We start from the raw sequence: 21335 nt of genomic DNA, 5'->3' as shown, positions 1-21335 counted from the left end.
CTTTATCATTGCGGACTCTTGCGATCATTTTTAAAACTACGGTCAATGAACCGTTGTTGCAACAACTCAAACTCAACAAAACTGCTTGAATCAGCCCATGATCAGTACTTGGGATTCCATCCTGGTTCGTCTCCGTTGTCAGTGACCCGTGACCATGGAGATGGAGAAATGCGCTCATTGGCTTAACATCTAGTTACTTTTGAGATTCAAAAGCATCATCTTCGACAAATTGAAAACTGGGATAAATAAATTTTGTTTTATATATATACATATGCGTGTGAAAAAATGATAAATCATACAATAAAAATAAAATGAATTTGCTACAAATAAAGAATTTAAAAAAAAAAATCATGAATTAGACTTTGTTTTTCTTTCTGAAAACGACCTCAGTATCAAGGCCGAATCCGTCAACTTTCCTAACCGCAATCAACTCCGACTCCCTAAACAACTCTACCAACGGCTTAACACTAAACAAATCATTAGCCGAGTACTTATCGGCGCGTCGGGATAACGCCACGTGTAGGACACAAACCCCAGCGGGCTTCAAAGTCCGTTCGATCTCCCCGACAAACTTCCACGGATACAAAGCGTGATCGAACACGTTAGAGAACTCAAAGTCAAAGGTTCCGTTGTCAAACGGCTGTGCATGAAAGTCTCCTTTGATAACAAGCGGGGGCCGGGGAACCAAGTCGATGCCAATGGAGTCGGACACACCGACGAGCTTTAGTGCGGCCACTTCTTGGCCAACGCGCGCCCCTATTGACAATGCCTTTGATTCGTTGAAAAGGAAGTGCCTTTGCTTTAGGTCTTGAAAGAAACGCGAGAACACGCGGACCTTGCGCTCCCAGTCACGCGTGGTCCATACCGCCCGGAGTTTGGGGTTTAGGGTTTTGTTCAACTGATGCTGGATGTATGTCTCGTAAGAGGCGTACCCAGGTCGGATACGGAGATCATTCGACTCGCCGCCGGAGGAGCTTTTCTTCGGAGGTGGAGTTCCAGTGGTGGGTTTCCGGTGGTGGGGAGACCTGGAGAGGCATAGGAATGTTAGGAGGAAGAAAGAGAAGAAAAGAGAGACGAAGAATGGTTTGAGGAGGAGGGGTAGTTTGGGGATTGTTGGTTTCATTTCTGCATGCATGGGAGCTCTGAGAGAGAGAGAGAGAGAGAGAGAGAGAAAGGAGACACAGGAGGAGGTGTCGAGTCTCTAAAATGAATGTTTTAGGGAGTTCCGTTTCCGTTATTAAAAAAAAAAATTATGCGTATTAGAAACGTGAAACGGAGCAAAATGCTTGCCTTCGGTTTTGCTCAAGTGTTAGAACTTAGAGAGTAGAAGAACAAGTGAAAGGAATGAATATATATATATATATATATAGATTGAGCAAGGGGTGCCTATTTTAAATGTGTTTTTATTATTCTTTTTATCCGAATTTAGTTCCTCAATCATTTTTTTTTTTTAATTTGTTATTTTGATGGAGAGAAGTTGTAAATGTTTATACTTTTTGAATAAAAAATGTCACCGAAAAGTAGAATGCACATGAAGAACAGAATATAAAGGTTGTTCTACGCGTTCTTGCACCGTTATAGTTATTGAGTTGACAATTTTGAATGGAAATATAAATAATTTTAGGTATCGGTTGGAATCCAACCCCATGTGGTGTCTTGTGCGGAAGGTATGAAAAAAAGGCATTTATTAAGTGGCATCTTTACTTATGATTGAAGGAATTTACTTGCAATCATGCTCCATAATTGACAATTATTTCTTTACAACCATTATTTTCTTTATAATTTTTTTTAAATAATTTAACTACTTATGAACACAGTTCCCTAAGACTAATGAATAATAATAATCCCTTGTAAACAATAAAAGAATTTTTAAAAGATCAATCATAATAGTGTAGTCGAGAAACTGCATTTTTTTTAATTTTTAATTGATCTCCGAAGTCTTATCTTTAAGCCGAGGCTCTGCAGAAGCAAAATCCTCATTTATTAAGGGTGTGTTTGGATTTGAGGTATTGTAGTTTTTAAGCTGCAGTTGTTGTGGAAAAAAAAAAACTATAATTATGAAACAAAAGTTAGTAATATATAGTACATTAACATAACTTCCGAGCTACAACAACTAGTATTTATTAAACACTTTAATGCTGTAGCTTTCTGCTCAATCTCAATCTCAAACGCACCCTAACTATAGAGAAAATGTTTAAAATCTAACAATTATATACGTAATAAAACATTGTTTAAACTTTAACGGCGTGTTTATTTTTGAGATTGAGAAATTGAAATTATTGATATCATTTACTTTACAAAATAAGAGTTAAAATTGGAATCACATTTATGGAGTCCATCTCGAATTGGGAATAGGGAATGAGAAACTGATTGGGTTAGGAACTTGTACCAGTCTCCTATTCTTGTGACTATCAAATTTGCCCCCATTGAAATTTCTAAATTCTGAAAATACCCCTTAAATAAAAAAAAGATGTTGGCCTCCATCACAACACGTCATCACTGGTCCTCTTCGTTTAAGCGCATCGTTTATGGAGCAGTACCTGCTCACCAAGATCTTCGTCTTCTTCATCTTCACAGATCTTCACCAACGAATAATATTGTTGTTGTTGTTGTTGTCGTCGTCATCCTTCATGTTGTTTTGATTATCATTATTGTAAAATTATTTAAAATTTTATTTTTTAATTATTTTTGTCTTTATTGTTATTATTTTCCTTTGTACTATTATTTTTATTCTTATTATTATTAATATAACAATAGATACAAATAAACTTGAGATAATAACTAACAAAAGGCATTTTAATAAATTCTAATAGTTCATTGTAATTCGAAAAGATAAACACAATAATAGGAATAGAGTTCATTTCGATTCTAATTCCCACAACTCAAGTATACAACTTTTTCTGAGTTTAATTTTTCATTCTGATTTCAGCCCATTCCGATTCTCATTTTGGCAACTCACCATTCTTGAATTTAATGAAGTAGTGAAAGAAAATTTTCTTGAAATATTGTTGTACCTTATTTTTACCTAACCTAACATGTCAGTAGAAAATTAAAATCAAATACGACAATTAATTATTATAATATTAGACTCCGAGGAGAATTCTTCATACCATGTCCCCATTAGAAATCTAAATACGACATGAACTCTGTAAATCACCTCAATAAAAAGGACTCCTACCCACAAGGTAAGGTATTATGGTTCCCCAAAAAAAAAGGCAAAAAAACTAGAGCTCATCCTTTCCCTTAAATTCTTTTCAGTATTATCGACAAACCTCCAAATTTTTGACTTAAGCATCAGAAGGCCTTTACTAGTATCAACCCCAGGCACTTATCGTGTTTTTTTCCCTTGTCTTGCAAATTGAAACACCCAGATACCTACTCTCCTTGATAATCCTGAAGACATTGACGCAGTCCGCCCTGAAGATGAGATGTATCAAGACCAAGACAATCAAAACGAGCCAATTCCTTAATCCAAAGATTTTTGTACTGGCATGAATGGTTTAAGTATGACCTTGCCGACAAATGTCAACTTGTGCGTCAGCTTATAGATGAACTTCGTCCACCATATACAGAACAAGCACGACAAAACCACCGACAAGCGTGATCCGACATCATCAGTCATGTTCAAGAGCTCAGTTTCATGATTATTTGTCTACATTTCAATAGTACTTAGAAAATACTAACTACTGGCAAGAGTATATACCTTTTCTCTTCCTTTTGAGTAATTTGCAACAGCCAAGCTAGCTTCATGTAATGCAACGAGGCCAATCGCCTGGAAACTTTCTAAGCTTAAGAGGTCTGTGTAAGGCCTACGGTTTAATGGTGCTCCTCTGATGTTGGACCGAACCTGTGCTGATACTTTTGGCTGGTCACCCCATAAAACTGCACAAGTACATAGGTTATTATTGTTTACTACTTTAATTTTCAGAAATGTTTTAAAAACTACTCACTAAGATCAGACCGAGTTGTCCAGATAATTTGATACTCTATACAGTTGTTCTTCTTCAATAGATTGACCCCACTCTCCTGAGATCTAGAACTACCGAACTTTAAAGTCTTTATTGGCGGTCGATAGATTCTGGATTCGCCTCTTCGTTTTTGGCCATGTTGATGGATAGTACCAGCCCTCATATTCTCTTGGGTTATTCTTGACTCTTGAGCTTGAAACATTTCTAAAGTTCCTGTAATGTGGGCGCAGGTAGACCAGCTCTTGCCCATATCGCTTATAAACCCCCTAGAGAAGGCAACAATTTTACAAAATAAGGTTGCATAGGTAACCTGAGCCCGCAATGTAAAAATTCTGGGCACATTGCTACTGTGCCAACAAGGGGATTGATCAATTTTTCACCCCGTTTAGGAATCCTCAACTCCACGACCTTAGGAATATTGTATTTCTCTCTAATTACTTCTTGCTTCTGCTCTTGAAGGACTAACTCAATTCTTTCCATATCATAAGGCCGGGTTTTACTCGCCTCATTTTTTGTTTTTCTTCTTATTTTGACCACCCGATCCCTCATTGTTTGTGGTTGTGTCAAGAACATAACAGACTCAGCTAATTTTTTAATAAAAAAGCTCATTTTTTTTTTTTTTTTGATGATGAAAAAAGCTCATATTTTGATACTATAAATGATTATAAAAATAAAAAAAATAACTTTCATTTACAAATCAATTAATATCTTTTTATAACTTATAATTTTTTATTAAATTAATTCAATCATTTTTTACATGACTTATATTATGAAATTTTTTAAATTTTATGACTAACATCAATGCTAGGAATAAAATAATAAAATAATATATAAAATTAATACCATTATAACTGCATAAATTTAAAATTATTTTAAAACATGAAAAAAAATGTACTTAATTTCTCCAAAAATATCGGTGGAAATTCTCATTTTCCTTTTTGATCCTCTGGCAAAGGTGTTTCAGTGTCTCCAACGTGGTGTCACTGACTCACTGGTGCGATTGTGAAGGACCAGAGCTCAAGATCATGAACCATTAATGATCACATGTTCACATATATGCCATATCTTTGCCACTATGGCTCGTCGGTTTTCGATTCCAAGACCCATAAGGCTCTTTAACCTAGATAATGTGATAGCCGAATAAGATTGTTGGGCTGGTGGATAATAGATTATTACAAAAATGATAATGACCCCCAAAAATAAAGACAAAAACAATGATAAACTGTTAAAGATTGAAAAATTAACAATTAATACTATATACATTAGACGGACGTAACTGCGTTAGATTCTTGAGTTCAAATATTTGTGTTCAAACTACTATTCTATCGTACCGTAGGGTTTCTTTTACTTTACACAAAATTTGTTCACGAAAGAAACCCCTGGATGCAATCATATATTATTGGTTCTTTATCCTACCGAATTTTACCATATATGTACATGTGATGGAGGATTTGATGCTTCGATCCGTATCCAGACCTCATCCTGTTAACTCGATTTAACGCAGGTTGAAGAATGTTGCAGAGGACCCAAAGGAGAGCAGGGAGGCGACGATGGCTAACAAAAGTAATCCTCTGCTGTCGCTGGAAGCTTCACCAAGCATGGCCATTTCACTTGCTGGTGCACTTGGCACAGTGAAGAAGCTTGAGGCAGCTAACCCACCGAGGCCAAGTCCTATGACGATCCCTTTCTCATTGCGCATTCTGTTAATCTGATTAAGAGCTGGTCCTAGGATGTTGTAGAGCACCCAGAGTATGGCTGGAATTATGGGCAGTAATAAAGCCAGGCCGCGGTTGTCTCCCTCTGATGCATCAGCAAGTTGTTTAGCGGCCAAGGCAGGATCAGAATAAGCTAATGTTGAAAAGATAGCGCCAGCCATCAGTGAGCTTGATGTGTCGGGTTTCCGACAAGACTCCCATGTGGTGGGATTTCGATGCAGATTCTGGAGGGAGAGACTGATATTCGATGTGGGTTTTCTGGTGGGTTTGCATTTACTGAGATTTTTGGGAGAGCTAACACTCGAACAACTGGGATTAAGCACGATCGTTGTTGCCAAGGCTCCCGCCATTTTCAGACTTTCAGTTTCTTCTTTGAAATTATGCAAGATTTGTTGTTAGGAAACTCAAAAAGAGAGTAGATCTGACCAGAGGAATTAGGCTAGGAAGGCTCTTTTATGATGGAATGTCAGTGATATATTAAAGAGTTCTGCTATTTGAACTCTGTAAAAACAAAAGAACGACGGAAACGTGGTCCCTTTGTCTGTTGCTTCAACTTCATTCTCCATCTTTTATCTATTACTTTTTTTATTTAAAAAATAAAATAATCAAAAGAAAATTGTAAAAATAATGAAAAAATATGACTTTTTTACAATTAATTTTTTTTATTGTCCCCTCTCTCTTCATCTCTCACCTCTCATTTACTCAACATGAGCCATTTGTATTTAACAAAGAAAAACCAGTTCCCTCTCTGCATCTCGCTTATCACAAGAAAGAAGTTAGATCTGGATCTACAAACAGAGGCCTTGATAAAATTGATAATGATTAATTGGTAAGTTGGTGACTCTCATTACATTCAAATAAAATCTGCTAATGCGTTGAAGCCGAAACCGAATGTGAAAAATGGTTGTGATGCCAAAATTGAATGTTGTAAAATGAACGCGTGAAACGACAATTAAACACTGCGTTTCTGTCGTCATTTTGTCTTCTTTGAGTTCATTTATCATTTTCCATTTTATTATAAGAAAATGATAAAGGTAGTATTTTAATGGCTGTAGCAAATCCAGATCTAACTTCTTCTTTGTGATAAACGAGATGTAGAGAGGGAACTAATTTTTTCTTGTTAAATACAAATGACTCACGTTGAGTAAATGAGAGGTGAGAGATGGAGCGAGAGGGGACAACAAAAAAAATTAATTGTAAAAAAATCATCTCTTTTCGTAATTTTTGTAATTTTCTTTTGATTATTTTTATTTTTAAATGAAAAAAATAATAGACAAAAAATGATGAATGGAATTGAAACAACAGAGAAAGAAACCACGCTTCTGTCGTCCTTTTATCGTCGGAGAGTTTAAATAGCATAACTCTATTAAAATAGGGAAAACTAGGTGGTGCACTGAAAAAGTTGTCCAATAGAAATTTGCTTTCTAGATTCATCTATTCATCCCAGGAGAATTTGTGAGATTACAGCCACATCTTCATATGCCCCACAACTTTCTTCTCAATAGGTCCAGAAACTCAAAACTTTCTGCTCATAGGTTAATTAGTAACGAGTTAATTAACTGAGCTTCTAGACTGTTCGGTGCATGGATGCAAATAATTGCAACCTGAAAAACACATGAGCATCAAAATACAGATGATCTCAAATAAGTCCTGAATGGTGTGCGACAAAATATGTGTCAAATGCAGGGGTGACTCTGTTTTGTCTACTATTCCAGCCCTTAAGAAGAGACCAGCCACACTAAATCTTTGGACGCGTATAAACAATCCTATGGACCAAAATAGTGGTATTGTAAGATATAATCTCTTCATGAGAATGGGATTTTTTTTTCTTTTTTATCCTTTTATTTGTTCGTTCATTTTTTAATTCCAATTGAAGCATGAAGATACAAACTAAGGCATTTGTTAATGTCTACTAAAAGAATATGATACATAGCTTTTTAGGCCCTACATTAGGATTAGCTTTTTAGGCCCTACATTAGGATTAGGAAAGCTACGTACCTACTAGACTAGATATTACTTTTGGGCAAACACAATCTTACAATCAATGTATGATACATTCCCCACTCATAAACAGTGTATAAGTGGATCCCACTCACTGTTCATGTGAGGAATGTACCATTCATTGATTGTAAGGTAGTGGAATCCTTACTTTTGAAGAAAACATGTGGACAATTCTGCACACAATCTAGACATGGCCACTGCCTTGACCATATTGGACTTGGCTGCATCCAGCAATGGGTCTGCCAGCAGAGCTTTGTTGAAACAGAATTGGGCTTCCTCCCATCGACCCTCAGCAACAAATACAAGTCCTAGATTGTTAAATGCAGGAGCATAATCAGGCCGCAGTTCAAGTGACTTTGTGAACATTGCCTTGGCACATTCGTATTGTTTCTGCTGCCGGTATAGATTTCCAAGGTTGGAAAATATCGCATGTGCTTGGTCAGGTGTTGCCAATTCCAAAGCTCTCTTGTATACATCTTCCGCCTGTGATGGCTCATCAGATAACTGGAGAGAGATGCCTAGTCATGCAAATGTACCACCAGAAGCTTGATATTAGAATTGAAATTGAATGACTAAACATAAGTATGTGAATAACAAGATATCACACAATGTTCATAATTTGTGAGATACCAAGATTTGACCAAGCGTAGCTGCATTCTTTAGAATGGGCGACTGCAGCCTTCAGATACTTTTGTGCTGTTTTAAATTGTTGGGAGCAAAGACGATGCAGGCCAAGTTGGTGCCACTGCACAGCATCATCTGGATCCTCTGCTACTGCCTGATCAATATGGAGAAAATTAATGAAGATGCCAGTTACAAAGAAATGAAAATTTAATAGCATCCTTTCTTTTCTTTGAAGCATAGTCTGTTTAATGTAGTATCATAAATAGTAAGGATTTGCTACTACAGTTATTCCAAGATCAGAAGTAAATCCATAACCATAGTGAAACATATTTACGGAAGAAAATAAATTTACAAAAATGGCCACAGTACAGAAATATATGCCAACACCATAAGTTGCAACAGAAGTTTTGCATATTCAACCGGCCAAAGGAAAATACTACAATAGTCTAAAATTTTGTACCTGCTCACAAAATTGTCAGAAATTCTTTATGATGAAAAGAATACCTGCTTTAAACTGTAAACAGCACACTCTTCCATTTTGGACAACTCATTTTCCTCTGTTTCAAAAGCAGCCGCAACCTCATGATGAGTTTTCTGAACTGCAGCAAATCCAGCCCATGCAATGGGAGGTTCAATTTGAACAGGATCTCCTTCTCTTAGTATTGAAGCCATTTCATTTCCAGCCCACGAAAGCTGTTCAGTAGGTTCTTGAGACCTTTCTGCATCCTTGATTCGGGAGACTGCAACTGCATATCGAGTAGACATACAATTTGGCTCTAGTTTTGCTGCCTGAGAGCAATATCATTGTTAGTAAAACAGGCTAAGCTGAGTAAAACTTTGTAGTAAATAGAGCATAGAATTCCTTCACATAGTGCACATGCATCAGTAACTAAAATAACAATGAGTTTTGACACTAAAAAATAGACAATGTTCAAAGCAGGATCACTTTAACATTCTTTTGAAAAGGCCAAGGTGAATATCATTTCATTAAGATCAAAGAATCAACAAACAACCTAATAAGAGGCTATAAATTACTGGAGCAATAAACCATGAGCACCTTCTCCAAGCACTTGCCAGAGCTCCTGTGGTCACCAGTCAGATAATATGCATTAGCAAGATTTGCCCAGATATGTGCTGCTTTGGGATCTGCTTTTAATGCCGCTAACAAGCACTCCTTTGCAACATTGACAGCTGAAGCCTGATCTAAACAAGCACCCTCACCAGTATTTGCACCGGCACCTGAAAATGTATTAAGAAAGTATGATAAAAAAGGTTACTTTAACCACCAAGAAAAAGAAACAGTCCAGAAGAAACTGAATTACATCCTCCACCACCATCCTAAAATTTTCCTCTGAGAATAGAAATCATTAGGTCAAGTTCATAGAAAGCATACCCGCTAAAACTGAACCATATTTACACAAAAGAAGGGCAGCATAGTTGATTAATGCAGCAGGATGGTTTTGATCTTTTAGGATCAGATCTTGAAAACATTTCGCCGATTGCTCCATATCGCCGCTGGGAGACAGAAACAGCCAAGATATACGATTGTTTAATTATTCATTGCTGGTAATAGGAATCGGACTAATCATTTGAAAAGATTATGACTTACAATTTTTTTTTCCTGGTCTAACAATTATCCAAAACCTATTGTCATATTTGTCTTTCTAGATACTCCAGATATTTCCCAACTCAGTTACTCCTTTACTTCCAGAAACAATGTTGTCATAAGACACTCAAGGCTTCCCTAGTCACTTACTGCTTTGGCATACCATAATTGCTACTTTTTCTATTTACTACTTGTCAGCTCTACAATAATAAAGATATATACAGTAAAAATAGTTTCTAAGTGTATATATTAACAGCACGAATATTATACCTTTGAAAGTAAGCAATCCCAAGGTTTCCTATGCAGTCACAGTTGTTGGGGTCGACAGCCAGTAAAGACGACAAGACTGAAATAGAACTCTGGAAACAATAAGAAAGTCCAGCAGACCATGAGATGTGAAAAGCATAACCGTGTACAGCAACTACAACATAACATTACCTGCAGACGACCACTTTTAAGGAGTATCAATCCTAGAGTATTCCAAACAACTGCCTGCCTTGTATCTGATTGCATTGATTCCTTCAATTTTGAAAGGATTTCCTCAAGCTCTTCAGGTTCAAGTTCTTTATCCAAACTATTATCCCCAGAACTTTCAGGTAGCAGGCACTACACATTTGAAATAACATGTTACAGAAATTAGCAACAAAAGATGCAAATTTCATAATAGAAAAGAAGCAAGCAAACCAACAAACAAACAACAAAAGCATGTGCACCTGTGCGTGGTGAATTTGGACCAGTGAAAGCAACTCTGGCCTAGCAATATCTGCCTCACATCGGAGTAAAATCTCTTCTGCTTTCTCATAAGATGAAACAGCCTTAAAAATATTCCCAAAACCCATGTCAACCCAGCATCAAGCAATCAATAAAAAAAATTAAGATAGGTTATTTTCAAAAGCTACCTTTAGAGGTTGGCCCAATCTCTGGTACATAAGACCAAGCAGGAAATGAGCATGAGCATTTTTGGGCATCTTCCTTGCAACATGTACCAAGCCCTACAATCACATACAGAATTGAATAAAACGAAATGGGAATTAAAAGGCCCGTGCGAATAGTGAAAGGAGGAGCTCACGGTTTTGAGGCTGCTGACTTTTTCCTCGCGAGAAGACGAGGAAGTGCCTAGACCAGATTGATCACCATCAGCATCAACTCCAAACTCAAGAGCAGAATCCATCTTACTGCTAATTCTTGAACGGCATTTCCCCAACTTGTTAATCTTTTTACCTTCTACTTCAGCTACATCCGTTTCTTTAGACATTAAAATACTACCTTTATCATGATGACTGCTGCTGTGATTGCTATCCTCATTCGTCAACCTAAAAACTGTGCGTTTCAGCTGTCTAGTTCTTTCAGGAGCCCTAAATCTCTTACTTCCTACTCAATGAAACTTGAAAGTAAACTTACCTACTGAGTTCGGGAGCTGACACGAGAGGGGAGGTGTTGGCGTCGGCATCAGTTTCCGGAGGATTATTGTTGAGGTCAGCCAATATGAAGAGCTTAGAAGCCTGACCAGTCTTAGAGATGTCTTCCGTGGAGCTCTCTGCGGTTCCAGATTCGGATTTTACGGGCACTGGGTACACTTCCCGTTCCATAACTCCTCAGATGAAAAGGACGAAGACGAAGAAGAAGAAAGACGATCGGTCGACAACAGATTCCATTTGTAGACCTGCCCAGATTTGGGCTTGGGCATGGGCTCACTTTCCTTTTAGTTGCTACAAGGAGCCCAACAACCTAGTAGTTTCTTTTACTTTTTGGACCGACGGTGACATTTAACCGCCCAATTTCTTTCACCAGCTCCCACTGTTCGGCTCAATAAAGTTCACCTATTTCTAAAATTATCTACATTAATAGATAAAAATTTAATTAAAAATTAAAATATTTCCAGAAATCCTAATCGACACTATTTTTTATCATTCATTTCAACTTCAGTCACTTTATTGTTATTCCATTGTCATTATTTACCATTCATTCCTGTTACTTTATAATTTTGTGATTCTTATACCAAAATTATTTTCTCTCTATTTTTATTTGATATTATTTTAATTTTGATACTATCATATCAATCTTGTTTCAAATAAATACATAATTTTGATCGGGAGCAATTGAGAAATTTATTAGTAGAGTAAATTGATGGCTGAGGGCCAGTAATACGGTGACTTAAGGTCGTGACAATAGTGATGAAAAGTGACTAAGAGTTTCTGAAATTATATTTATATTTTTATGTTTATGAAAAAAATTATTATAAAAATAAAAGAAATTAATTAGAAAGGAAGAATCAGAGCGGTCAACCGCGACTACCCTTTTGGACCATTTTTCCTCTTTTTCTTAAAATAAAAGTTCTTCGTAATTAAAAATATTGTATTATATATTATATTTGAAAGTAATTATAGTGTGCAATAGCGTCCAGAAACTCATTTTATACACGTATAATCTATTGTTATCTGTTTTTCGAAAATCAGATTGTTTATTATTTATATAGCTAATAGCTATCTGTCATCTTAAAACGAAGCTTCTAAATTGATCGAAATAAAATCAGCCTCTAAAGCTTTAACAAAAAGGGAATTAGATTCCATAAAAAAAAAGGGGGGGAAAAAATAACACCCTAAACGTCATATTGCATGCATGAGCAACAGAGTATCGCATCTAAATTTCTAATTAACGTAAATCTTGAATCTGATGAGCCTAAAGCTATGTTGATGAAACAAGGAACCAACTTTATACATTGGATGGGACCATAAGAATGTCCATCATCACAAGAGAAGAAAAGAAGAAAACAACAGAAGGAATCCAGACAGCCCAAATCATCTATCTATCCACCTTTGAAGCGCAGAGCAGTAGAGGAGAGGTAATAGGCAACCACATTCGAGAGAAAATAGCAAGACTCAAATTCTTCTCAAGTAGCTACAGCTGGAAGAGGTGAAGCATCGGCCACACATGATCCAAAGGCTGGTAGGAGCCACCCTTTCTTCCGAGCATACTCGACATAGAAAGTGAATTTCTCCTTTGCGTTTGGAATGTCCAGAGCCAGATCATCGAGCCCATCCTTGATCCTGGTGAACCCTTTGGTCATCTGATTGGTAGTGATTAGCCCTTCACTGAAGCATTCCTGCAGCAGGTCCAGCATCCTGTCATTCTTCTTCTCCATAGCCATGACTAACGCCTTCTTCACCACTTCATGATTAAAGAAAGGCATTCCAAGATCACGGATACACTGGCAAGCTTCACTTACAACACCTCCACTTTCATACTCTTCCAGGAGCTTCATTATCTTGTCCTTTGCGTCCTCCACGGCCCAGCCAGTCCCACCTCCCCAGCACCTAAGAAGCCTCTCACCTGCATGACGAGCAGCAATGAGCGATCGAGCCACACGCACAGTCTCACTCCCACTACAATTCGGTGGCAATTTGCTACTGATCTCTTCTAAATTCAGAGGAGCCAAGACATCATCAATCACAGCCCTAGCTAGAAAAAGAGCAAGCTCATTTGAAGCATCCAGGATGTCCAATGCTGTATCTTCTGCAGATTCGAGGAGCATGACGAAACCATTCACAATATCTTCAGTTGAGAAGATCTCAATGTGAAGAGCAGAAAGCAAAACAGACGCCATTTCTTTCTCTCTATTCTTCCTGTCCATAGCAAGGGTGATCACCTTCTTCAGGAAAATTGGATTAAATTCAGGTGCCCCCAGATCTTCAAGACTTCGGATGAGTTCAGGAATGTCATCTGAAAGAAAATACTCATGAATTATGGTCACGACCTCCTCCTTGTAGCGCTTCACCTTTTCATCTTCTTGTTGTACCCTTCCGTCCTCCCCCAAAGACTTCATGAATGAAGCATCTAGCCACCCTTCAGAAATAGCCACTGGGACAATTGATTGGAACAAGTTCCTCGCAGATGGAATGTCAAGAGCAAGGTCATCAAGGCTCTCTTCTAACCTAGCAAATCCTTTTGCCATTTGACTGGAACTAATCAGGCCTTCCTCAGCTGCTTCCTTTAACAGCTTTAATATAAGTGGTTCAGCTGTTCGAATCTCCATTGCGAGAACCAAAGCCCTTTTAACCACTTCATGATGGAAGAATGAAACACCTAGCTCCCTTATGCACCTACAGGCCTCAAAAGCATCTCCACTCTCAACATATTCCCTCAACAGATCAGCAATCTTTTTCTTCACTTCCTCAACGGTGATGTGAGTGCTACCACCCCACCTCCTCTCCACAAGTTCTGCATGGTGTGGAGCTGAGAGATAGCTCTTCTCAGCAGTTTGAATGACCTGAAATCCTTTTGAGGATGCTGGAAGTGTTTTCTTTGCCCTTGTGAGAAAAGCAGGAGGAAGTATGTCATCAACCACAGCACGAGCAACGAACAAAGCAAGAATATCAACTGCATCTAGTATGTCAACTGCCAGATCATCAGCAGACTCAAGAAGAATGACAAACCCATCCCTAATCTGATCTGGGCTAATGACATCAGCATATAGTGCTGAAAGCAGAACTGAAGCCATCTCCTTCTCCTTATCGTGCCTGTCCATGGCCATGGAAACAAGCCTCTTGATAAAGTAAGGATGATATTCACTGGAGCCAAGTTCCCTGAGGTCTGATGCAGCCACTTCCACATCTCCAGTGCTAAAGTATTCCTCTATGATGGAAGCAACAGCTTTCTTGTAATCATCCAAGGGGTCTGAGATAGTAGCCCCCACAAGTTGATAAGGTTCCTATCGAAAGAAGGATAAAAGAAGATCAATTTATAATTACATATAAATCACCGGTAAAAGCAATTTATGAGTAAAACCAAAGTATGAGACTATAGTCCTATACCTAATTAGAAACACTATGAGTGGAAAAAGGAAAGTGTGGTTACCTCTCCACTGTCATAGTTAGGATCATTTCTATCAATATGTGATTCAACATCAGTGTCAAGCAGTTTGCCCCATGTGCCCTTGCCACCAGCACCATCTACAACCATTTTTCAAAGGGTACAGTAGCAAATTAACATCAGATTAAGGAAGAACGCTGCTTTAAGCAATCATGAAATACGACTAATGCAAGTTAAAATAATCAGGTATAAAAGAAATCCAGCACCATTCACTGGCACCCATTTAGAACTAGGTTATGTGTAAGAAAACAAGTCCACCAACCATAATATACATACTATTAAAAAAAAAATTACTCAGAATTCTTTTTCATAAGCGATAATGCAAAGAAGACCAACTTCCCAGTGATTGTATACAATACATGCTAGTTCTTTGCAAATTCAGTTGGCTATTTAAGTGTCTACTTAAAACCTACACAAAACCATGCGAAAATGCACAAATTTCGAGTGAGACATATGAGGTTATCATAATCCCTGGCATACACAAGTTACTTCATGAACAGGATCATAAAAATGGCGTATGTTCAAGTTCAGTTCATCCACTTATTCAACTCCCAATGGATGAAACCAATCTTAAAGCATGAAGTGATGACCCAGTTTAAGCCTTAGCAGCCTTCCAACTAGAATGAGAAATTCTCCTCGTTCCATGCCGCTATGCTCCAAGTCTCTAAAACCATCCCCATAAGGTTTTTCTGGTATGCATCACATATTATTTATGAATTTCAGATCTCCCTGCATTCTTTTTCCCCTTTAAAACAGAAAAGAAACAAAACCAAATTTACCAGTTGGCACTAAGCAAAGTGCAAATCATCCATGGAAGCCATCTGAAAAGAATTTCACTTATAGATAGATTTCATGGCTTTTACCACTGATGAAACATGAAGCATAATCGCAGATTGAACAACAAAATCTATTATATGATATTTAGATAACACAGAAGAAAGATAAAAATGACAACAGCAGTTAAAATTTCAATTCCTGACCACGTGCTGGTAAAGCCAGAAACCGGCAGGCTTATACCAGTGTCACAGGACAGTAGGTTCTCAGATGAAGTGATCATAAAGTTCCACACCTAAAAGCTCATGTTATTTGGAAACTTCATAATAATTTCAAACTTGTTTGTTTGAATCTAGTGGCTATTTTGGCAATGGCAAACTTAATGTATATTGAAGAGAAAGATCTGAAAGATAATAGCACACAAACAATAAACGTAACTCGTTCCAGAAATAGGGTGCCAAAAAAAAAAAAAAAACCAAAGATATAAAAGGTCTGATAAAAGCACAAGAAATGGTCAAATATAGAAAGAAACTTTATCAATCTCCTAAAGCCTAGATAACTAATTACCATATAGAAAAACTGCATGTAAGTGCTAAACTCACCCTTCTTCACGCGCACTAACTTTCCAGAGTGTGACCTACGCACATGTCTTACAGCAATTCCAACATTCGGCGCCTTGCCACCAGCTGGAACTTTCAAATAATGCTCAGAAAGTAAAGATGTTGGAGATTTTGGAGACGAGGACAAAACTTCCGCATTTTGGGTAGCTATTTTCAACGTTTCCCTCTGCTCCTCCGTCAGAAATCCCTCAGTCGACGCCATTTACACTTACCAAATATATCTAATGCTTAAATCTAAAAAATAAAATAAACAATTTAAAAAAAAGGAAGAACAAGATTAATAATACACATCATCTAAAGATTCGACAACATAGCCTTTCGTTCCAACTTCCAACATTATTTCCATTTTTTTTCCTTTTAATTCAAGAACCTAGAGGCATCATAGTTTAAAAATAGCTCTCAGCCTACTACTTAATACGATTAAATAACTAATAAAGAATATAAAAGAAACGGAATAACGGTAAAAATGCTTTAGAACTTTACTATGTTTGATAGCTAAGAAAATGAAAGAAAATAATAACATTACTTATTTTCTTAGTCACAGTAAAGAATCTACACTTATTTTCAAAAATAGTTGGAAGAAAGAGTGTGCTCGCTTACCTTAGTGCGTAAACTTGAAGAAGATTGAATCCAGAACCCGAATCCGATTCTTCTGTACTTGGCCCGGATCTCGAGCCAAGACAGGAGAAGCAAATCGGATCTCCAAATCCGATTCTAACCACAAACAGAACCCAAAAAAAGAAAAAGAAAACGAATAAGAACCTCCGTGTCACAAACCCTAGATCACAAACGAAGCTCCGGGTCGCTTAAACAGCGGATCCGAATCCGAGTGTCTCTTTGTTGTGTCTCAATCCGTTGTGAGTGTGAGAAGAGAAATGGATGAGAATGAAAATGAGAGAGAGGGAGTGACAGGGAATTTATATAGGGAGGCTGCGGTTACGGGTACACGTCATCACAGGGGATTTTGGGTATTACAACAATTTTGAATGTCCACGTGGCGTTGCCGCTGCAGCCAGTTTTATTTGTTGTTGCCTGTCTTGTGCTTCCACCCGGCTCGTTCGCTAGAGCGCCAGGTACCTCGTTTTAGGGTTTTTGGTATCTTCAATTACAGAAATATCCTTATTTAAAGTAGATTATGTTCAATGAGGAAATGATAATTAGCTTGCTAAAATGCTTGCCTGTCAAGAAATTTGCTTAGTTGGGTAATGCTTTCCGACTCCCAGTGGTGCGTGGTCTCCTCTACGTAAGGGTCTTCGATTGGACAAATTTTTGTCCAATTGAGTACATTAAGGTAATTAATGAATGAATATCCAATTTCAGAAAAAAATTTTTCCAGGTCTTTATTACTGTTTAATGTAATTTCTGTATCTGCCGTGGATGCCCACGACTAGATTAAAAAATCTCTTCAGGACAATTTACAACGATGCAATTTACCTTATTGGGCATTAGTGCCTAATGCTGATAATTCTAGCAAAATCTGTGAAGCTCGATTATTAACTTGACAAAAAGGAGGTCTCAGCTTGTGAGGTTTTTGGAAACCTGATAATATAAGCTCTAATTTTTAATGGGAAATTGAATTTTGTAAGTTGCAAAATACGAAGTGTTAAGGAAGTCATGTGGGTCAAAAGTTGTTAAGTAGGGTAAGGCTTCATGGACAATGAAGATGATGCTTTAATGAACATTTGATGGTGTGGCAGCGGCACCGTCATGCAATTCTTGATGATTCATGATAAGCATTGAAGATGAACGAGGATCGAGGTCTAACTGCGAAGTAGAGGAGATTTCTTACTCTTTAACAACTGAAGGGAATAGGGAAAAATGACAGGCATAATCATCCTTCGAATTAGTCAAAAGCATCTGAGTTTGGAGGATTATTGCTATAAATGACAAGCATAAGAGGACAAGTTCAAAAATACCTGACTAATCAATTTTACTCGAATGTGGAATTTAACTAAGAGAAATGTTGAGAGGGAAGCTAAGTTGGGAATGTGACGTAAAGCGAGTTTGAAAACCAACAACAGTATTTCTATACACTTAAAAGTATGCGCAAAATATTCACCTAGAAAACATCTCAATACTTGTATGAATTCACTATAGCCCATCTTCTGGTCTGATAAAGGATACCAAGAATTTTCTAATGCGCTTCAGTGTTGTTATGGTTTTCTTTTAAAAAGCTGAGATATGTCTCGGAGAGATGAACCATTTCAAAGGCAAAGTCAAACAATATGCAGGACTAAACATCACAATACTAACCGAAGACGGACCTTTCCAGCAGTGAGACGCCAATTAGACCAAATGAGAATTCTAATTATCACAAAACTCCATCAGTAGCATCATCGCTATCCATTATGAGCATGGCTTTGAGTTCTTGGATGCCTTTTCTTATACTTCCAGAATTCATCTTTCTTTCCCTTCTTCTTAGCCTTCACCATTCCCATTTTGCTATTAATTATACCAAGTATGGCACTCTTGTCCCTTCTGTTCTTTGTTGCCACTTTAACATCCAAAATTGACCTTAGCTTCTCATACGACTTAACATCTGGGACTTGCCCGCTTTTCACCATCTGCTTGTGATAAAAAAAGGCCCTTTTAAAATCACGAACACGAACAAATGCATAGATCATGGTGGAATAAGTAACTGAATCAGGTTTTATATTTAGAGTTGCCATTTCTTTCAACAGCTGGGGCAACTTCGACGTTTGCCCTCCCCGTCCATATGCATTCATCAGCATATTATACGTCATTAATGTTGGCTGTAATCCAATCTTCCCAAACTCAGATACTACATCCCTAGCTTCAAGGTACTGACCTTGTTTAGCAAATCCATCAAGAAGAATGTTAAATGTCACCCGCGTGCCTTCAACTTTTTCACTCATCATCAATTTCCAAATTTTCATCATCATTCCTGTGTCACCAGAACGCCTAAATGCATCCAGTAGAGCTGTGTAGGTCTCTATGGAAGGTTTAATTTCTTCCCTTAGCATGTTTTCAAATGCAGCATAAGCTTTCTCATGCCAGCCACCAACTGAATAAGCATGGATAAGTGCTGTATAAGAATGTGAAGTTGGTTTTATACCAACTCTTTTCATCCTTAAGAATGCATCTGCAGCCATGTCGCTCATCTTCCTCGGCCTCCCATAAGCACTGATTAGACATGTATAAGATTTGGCATTAGGCTCCAATCCCATATCCTCCAATTCGAGTAAAAGCTTCTCAACAATCTCAGGCTGCATTCTTCTGCTGTATGCATCCATAAGGATGTTAAAGGTAGCAGACGTAGGCTTAAGGCCTTTTGTTTTCATCTCTTGAAAAAGACCTTCAGCTTCTTCAAGTTGGTTGGACTTGCAATAAGCATTAATTAAAGTGTTATATACAATGGCATTTGAAGGGATGCCTTTCTTCTCCATTTCCATTTGAATAATAAGGGCTTCATTCTTAAGCCCCTCATCACAAAATGATTTCATTAGAGCACCCACAACTTCTTGACTCAATTTGACGCCTTTTCTGTTCATTTTCTCAAAGAATTCCCATGCTTCTTTTGCACTCCGACTGTTTTTCCTCATGGCTGTAATCATTATAGAACAAGTCACATGATCTGGACGGACATTATTTGCTTCCATTGCCTCATATGCCTTCCACGCATCATCATACCTGATAAGTTATTAGAAATTCAAAATAAGCCCTACTAAGTGTTGGAAAAACAATACTTTATGGTTAAGATCTTTCTTCCTTTGCTTGGAAATGCAACCTGACAGTTGTTCTCAAATAGTTTACTAGTTAATTTTCCAAACCACCAGGAAAAAAAAAATCTCCATTTACATTGACAGAAAGTAAAATCATGAAAAGCAGCAAGCTGTACTCAGTAAGAATCAATCTTACAATATACTGCTAGACTCATCCCCTCCCCAGTATCACAAATGACGTAGCAGAATTAAATATAAAGACTATAGCACCGTACAAAGTAGCAAAAAATATTTATGAACAAACAATATCCAACCTCATTTAAATTTTTACCTATGCATATCATGAACACAGGTTCTCTAAAAGAATTTCTTACAAACTTTTCCACTTGACATAATGGAACCCAAACTAAAGCAAGGGTGAGCAAAGTATGAAATTTTTAATAGTTGCAAATTTATTTTTCTTTGTTGTTCTCAAGCAACTTCACAATCCACCTCAACACATAATGAGCATTAAATCAAAACAGAACAACAGTCCCATACCTTCCACACCAAAAAAGCCCAGAAATAGCAGCATTATAAACATGAGCGTCCCGAAACTCTTTGCTTTGAGGCAAATTCTTAAACAAGACCATCAAATCATCTCCCATTCTAGCCCTCCCCAAAACCGGAAACAAAACCGAACACGCACGTGGCGAAACAAGAGAAGGCTCCTGCAATCTCATCCACTCATAAAAATACAAGCAGCACCCTAAAAGACCGTCGTTAGCCATCAACTCCAACAATTGCACGCATTCTCTTTTACTAACTCTTCCCTTGAAATCAACTTCCAGCATCTCACCTAACGTTGAATTCTCTGGCATGTTCCTTGCAATTCGTAAAATTTCTCCGACAATGCCATCAGGCAAAGAACCCATTTGCTGTTTCGCTTCATCTTCCAAGGAAATGTCGTTGATATCGGATTCTGATTGATTGGGGGAATTGACATGGGGAGAGAGGTGCCAAGAAGAACGGCGGTTTTTCTGGAGAGAAAGTTTGCCGAGGGCAGGTGGGTCCTGGGTTGGGGTTTGCGATTTGAAGAATTTGAGAAGTGGGTCTATTGCTTCTTCTTCTTCGTCTTCTTCTTCTTCTTCTTCATGATTTTCATTTTGAGGATTTGGGTCTTGTCGTTGTTGTTGAAGGAAAGGAAGGAAAATTTGCCGGGAAGAATGAGTGGTGGAGGAAGTGGTTGGTGTGATTGCAGAGAGAGCTATATAAGCTTTAATGGGTTTTGAGTGGAGGAGGGACTGGGAGAGGTGAGGTTTTGAGAGGTGGTGAGTTGGGCAATGGCTGTCTATGAATGGAACTGAAAATGCGAAGCCTCGGTAAGTGGAAGCAGACATAGCGTCGCCTATGGATGGATAAAACCATAATAGACAGCAAAGGTAAATAAGCCCTGTTTCTCGATGGATGAAGGAACCCCAAAAGCCAAAAAGACA

At 37.8% G+C, this 21335-nt stretch overlaps 6 protein-coding genes across 11 annotated transcripts; all 6 read right to left on the bottom strand.

Moving 5' to 3' along the window:
• Positions 1–237: 237 nt before the first annotated feature.
• Positions 238–1343, bottom strand: LOC102609481 (uncharacterized). Its single transcript, XM_015529765.3, has one exon. The coding sequence runs from the start codon at positions 1133–1135 to the stop codon at positions 356–358; it is 780 nt and encodes a 259-aa protein (XP_015385251.2). The 5' UTR covers positions 1136–1343; the 3' UTR covers positions 238–355.
• A 1481-nt stretch (positions 1344–2824) lies between these two features.
• Positions 2825–4357, bottom strand: LOC127901292 (uncharacterized). Of its 3 annotated transcripts, XM_052438304.1 has the most exons (4): positions 3951–4357; positions 3704–3882; positions 3512–3553; positions 2825–3417 (listed from the first exon to the last, which is right to left on the bottom strand). In XM_052438304.1, the coding sequence occupies exons 1-4, from the start codon at positions 4216–4218 to the stop codon at positions 3376–3378; spliced, it is 531 nt and encodes a 176-aa protein (XP_052294264.1). In that variant the 5' UTR covers positions 4219–4357; the 3' UTR covers positions 2825–3375. The 3 variants fall into 3 exon arrangements, with proteins under 3 accessions (XP_052294264.1, XP_052294265.1, XP_052294263.1); XM_052438305.1 differs by lacking the exon at positions 3512–3553 and having other exon boundaries at positions 2827–3417; positions 3951–4356; XM_052438303.1 differs by having other exon boundaries at positions 2829–3553; positions 3951–4356.
• An 811-nt stretch (positions 4358–5168) lies between these two features.
• Positions 5169–6228, bottom strand: LOC107176823 (photosystem II core complex proteins psbY, chloroplastic-like). The gene has a single exon (XM_025098895.2). It carries the CDS (start codon positions 6031–6033, stop codon positions 5464–5466), a length of 570 nt encoding a protein of 189 aa, XP_024954663.2. The 5' UTR covers positions 6034–6228; the 3' UTR covers positions 5169–5463.
• Positions 6229–7487: 1259 nt separating this feature from the next.
• LOC102613858 (probable UDP-N-acetylglucosamine--peptide N-acetylglucosaminyltransferase SPINDLY) lies at positions 7488–11581 on the bottom strand. 4 transcript variants are annotated; one of them, XM_052437852.1, is made up of 11 exons: positions 11320–11581; positions 11002–11234; positions 10814–10906; positions 10628–10729; positions 10353–10520; positions 10185–10273; positions 9702–9823; positions 9366–9547; positions 8813–9097; positions 8315–8462; positions 7488–8202 (listed from the first exon to the last, which is right to left on the bottom strand). In XM_052437852.1, the coding sequence occupies exons 1-11, from the start codon at positions 11501–11503 to the stop codon at positions 7829–7831; spliced, it is 1980 nt and encodes a 659-aa protein (XP_052293812.1). In that variant the 5' UTR covers positions 11504–11581; the 3' UTR covers positions 7488–7828. The 4 variants fall into 4 exon arrangements, with proteins under 4 accessions (XP_052293812.1, XP_052293810.1, XP_052293811.1 ...); XM_052437850.1 differs by having other exon boundaries at positions 10984–11234; positions 11320–11580; XM_052437851.1 differs by having other exon boundaries at positions 10984–11227; positions 11316–11578.
• An 876-nt stretch (positions 11582–12457) lies between these two features.
• LOC102613560 (MA3 DOMAIN-CONTAINING TRANSLATION REGULATORY FACTOR 1-like) lies at positions 12458–17074 on the bottom strand. The gene is made up of 4 exons (XM_006476878.4): positions 16778–17074; positions 16160–16411; positions 14769–14863; positions 12458–14622 (listed from the first exon to the last, which is right to left on the bottom strand). Exons 2-4 carry the CDS (start codon positions 16377–16379, stop codon positions 12805–12807), a joined length of 2133 nt encoding a protein of 710 aa, XP_006476941.2. The 5' UTR covers positions 16380–16411; positions 16778–17074; the 3' UTR covers positions 12458–12804.
• Positions 17075–18166: 1092 nt separating this feature from the next.
• LOC102613269 (pentatricopeptide repeat-containing protein At5g50280, chloroplastic) lies at positions 18167–21315 on the bottom strand. The gene is made up of 2 exons (XM_006476877.4): positions 20401–21315; positions 18167–19828 (listed from the first exon to the last, which is right to left on the bottom strand). The coding sequence occupies exons 1-2, from the start codon at positions 21237–21239 to the stop codon at positions 18517–18519; spliced, it is 2151 nt and encodes a 716-aa protein (XP_006476940.2). The 5' UTR covers positions 21240–21315; the 3' UTR covers positions 18167–18516.
• Between the last annotated feature and the right edge of the window lie 20 nt (positions 21316–21335).

Source organism: Citrus sinensis, chromosome 3 (assembly GCF_022201045.2).
Source record: "Citrus sinensis cultivar Valencia sweet orange chromosome 3, DVS_A1.0, whole genome shotgun sequence".
Lineage (NCBI taxonomy): Eukaryota > Viridiplantae > Streptophyta > Magnoliopsida > Sapindales > Rutaceae > Citrus > Citrus sinensis.
The sequence above is the reverse complement of the archived record's forward strand: the minus strand, read 5'-3'. Positions and strand labels throughout refer to the sequence as shown.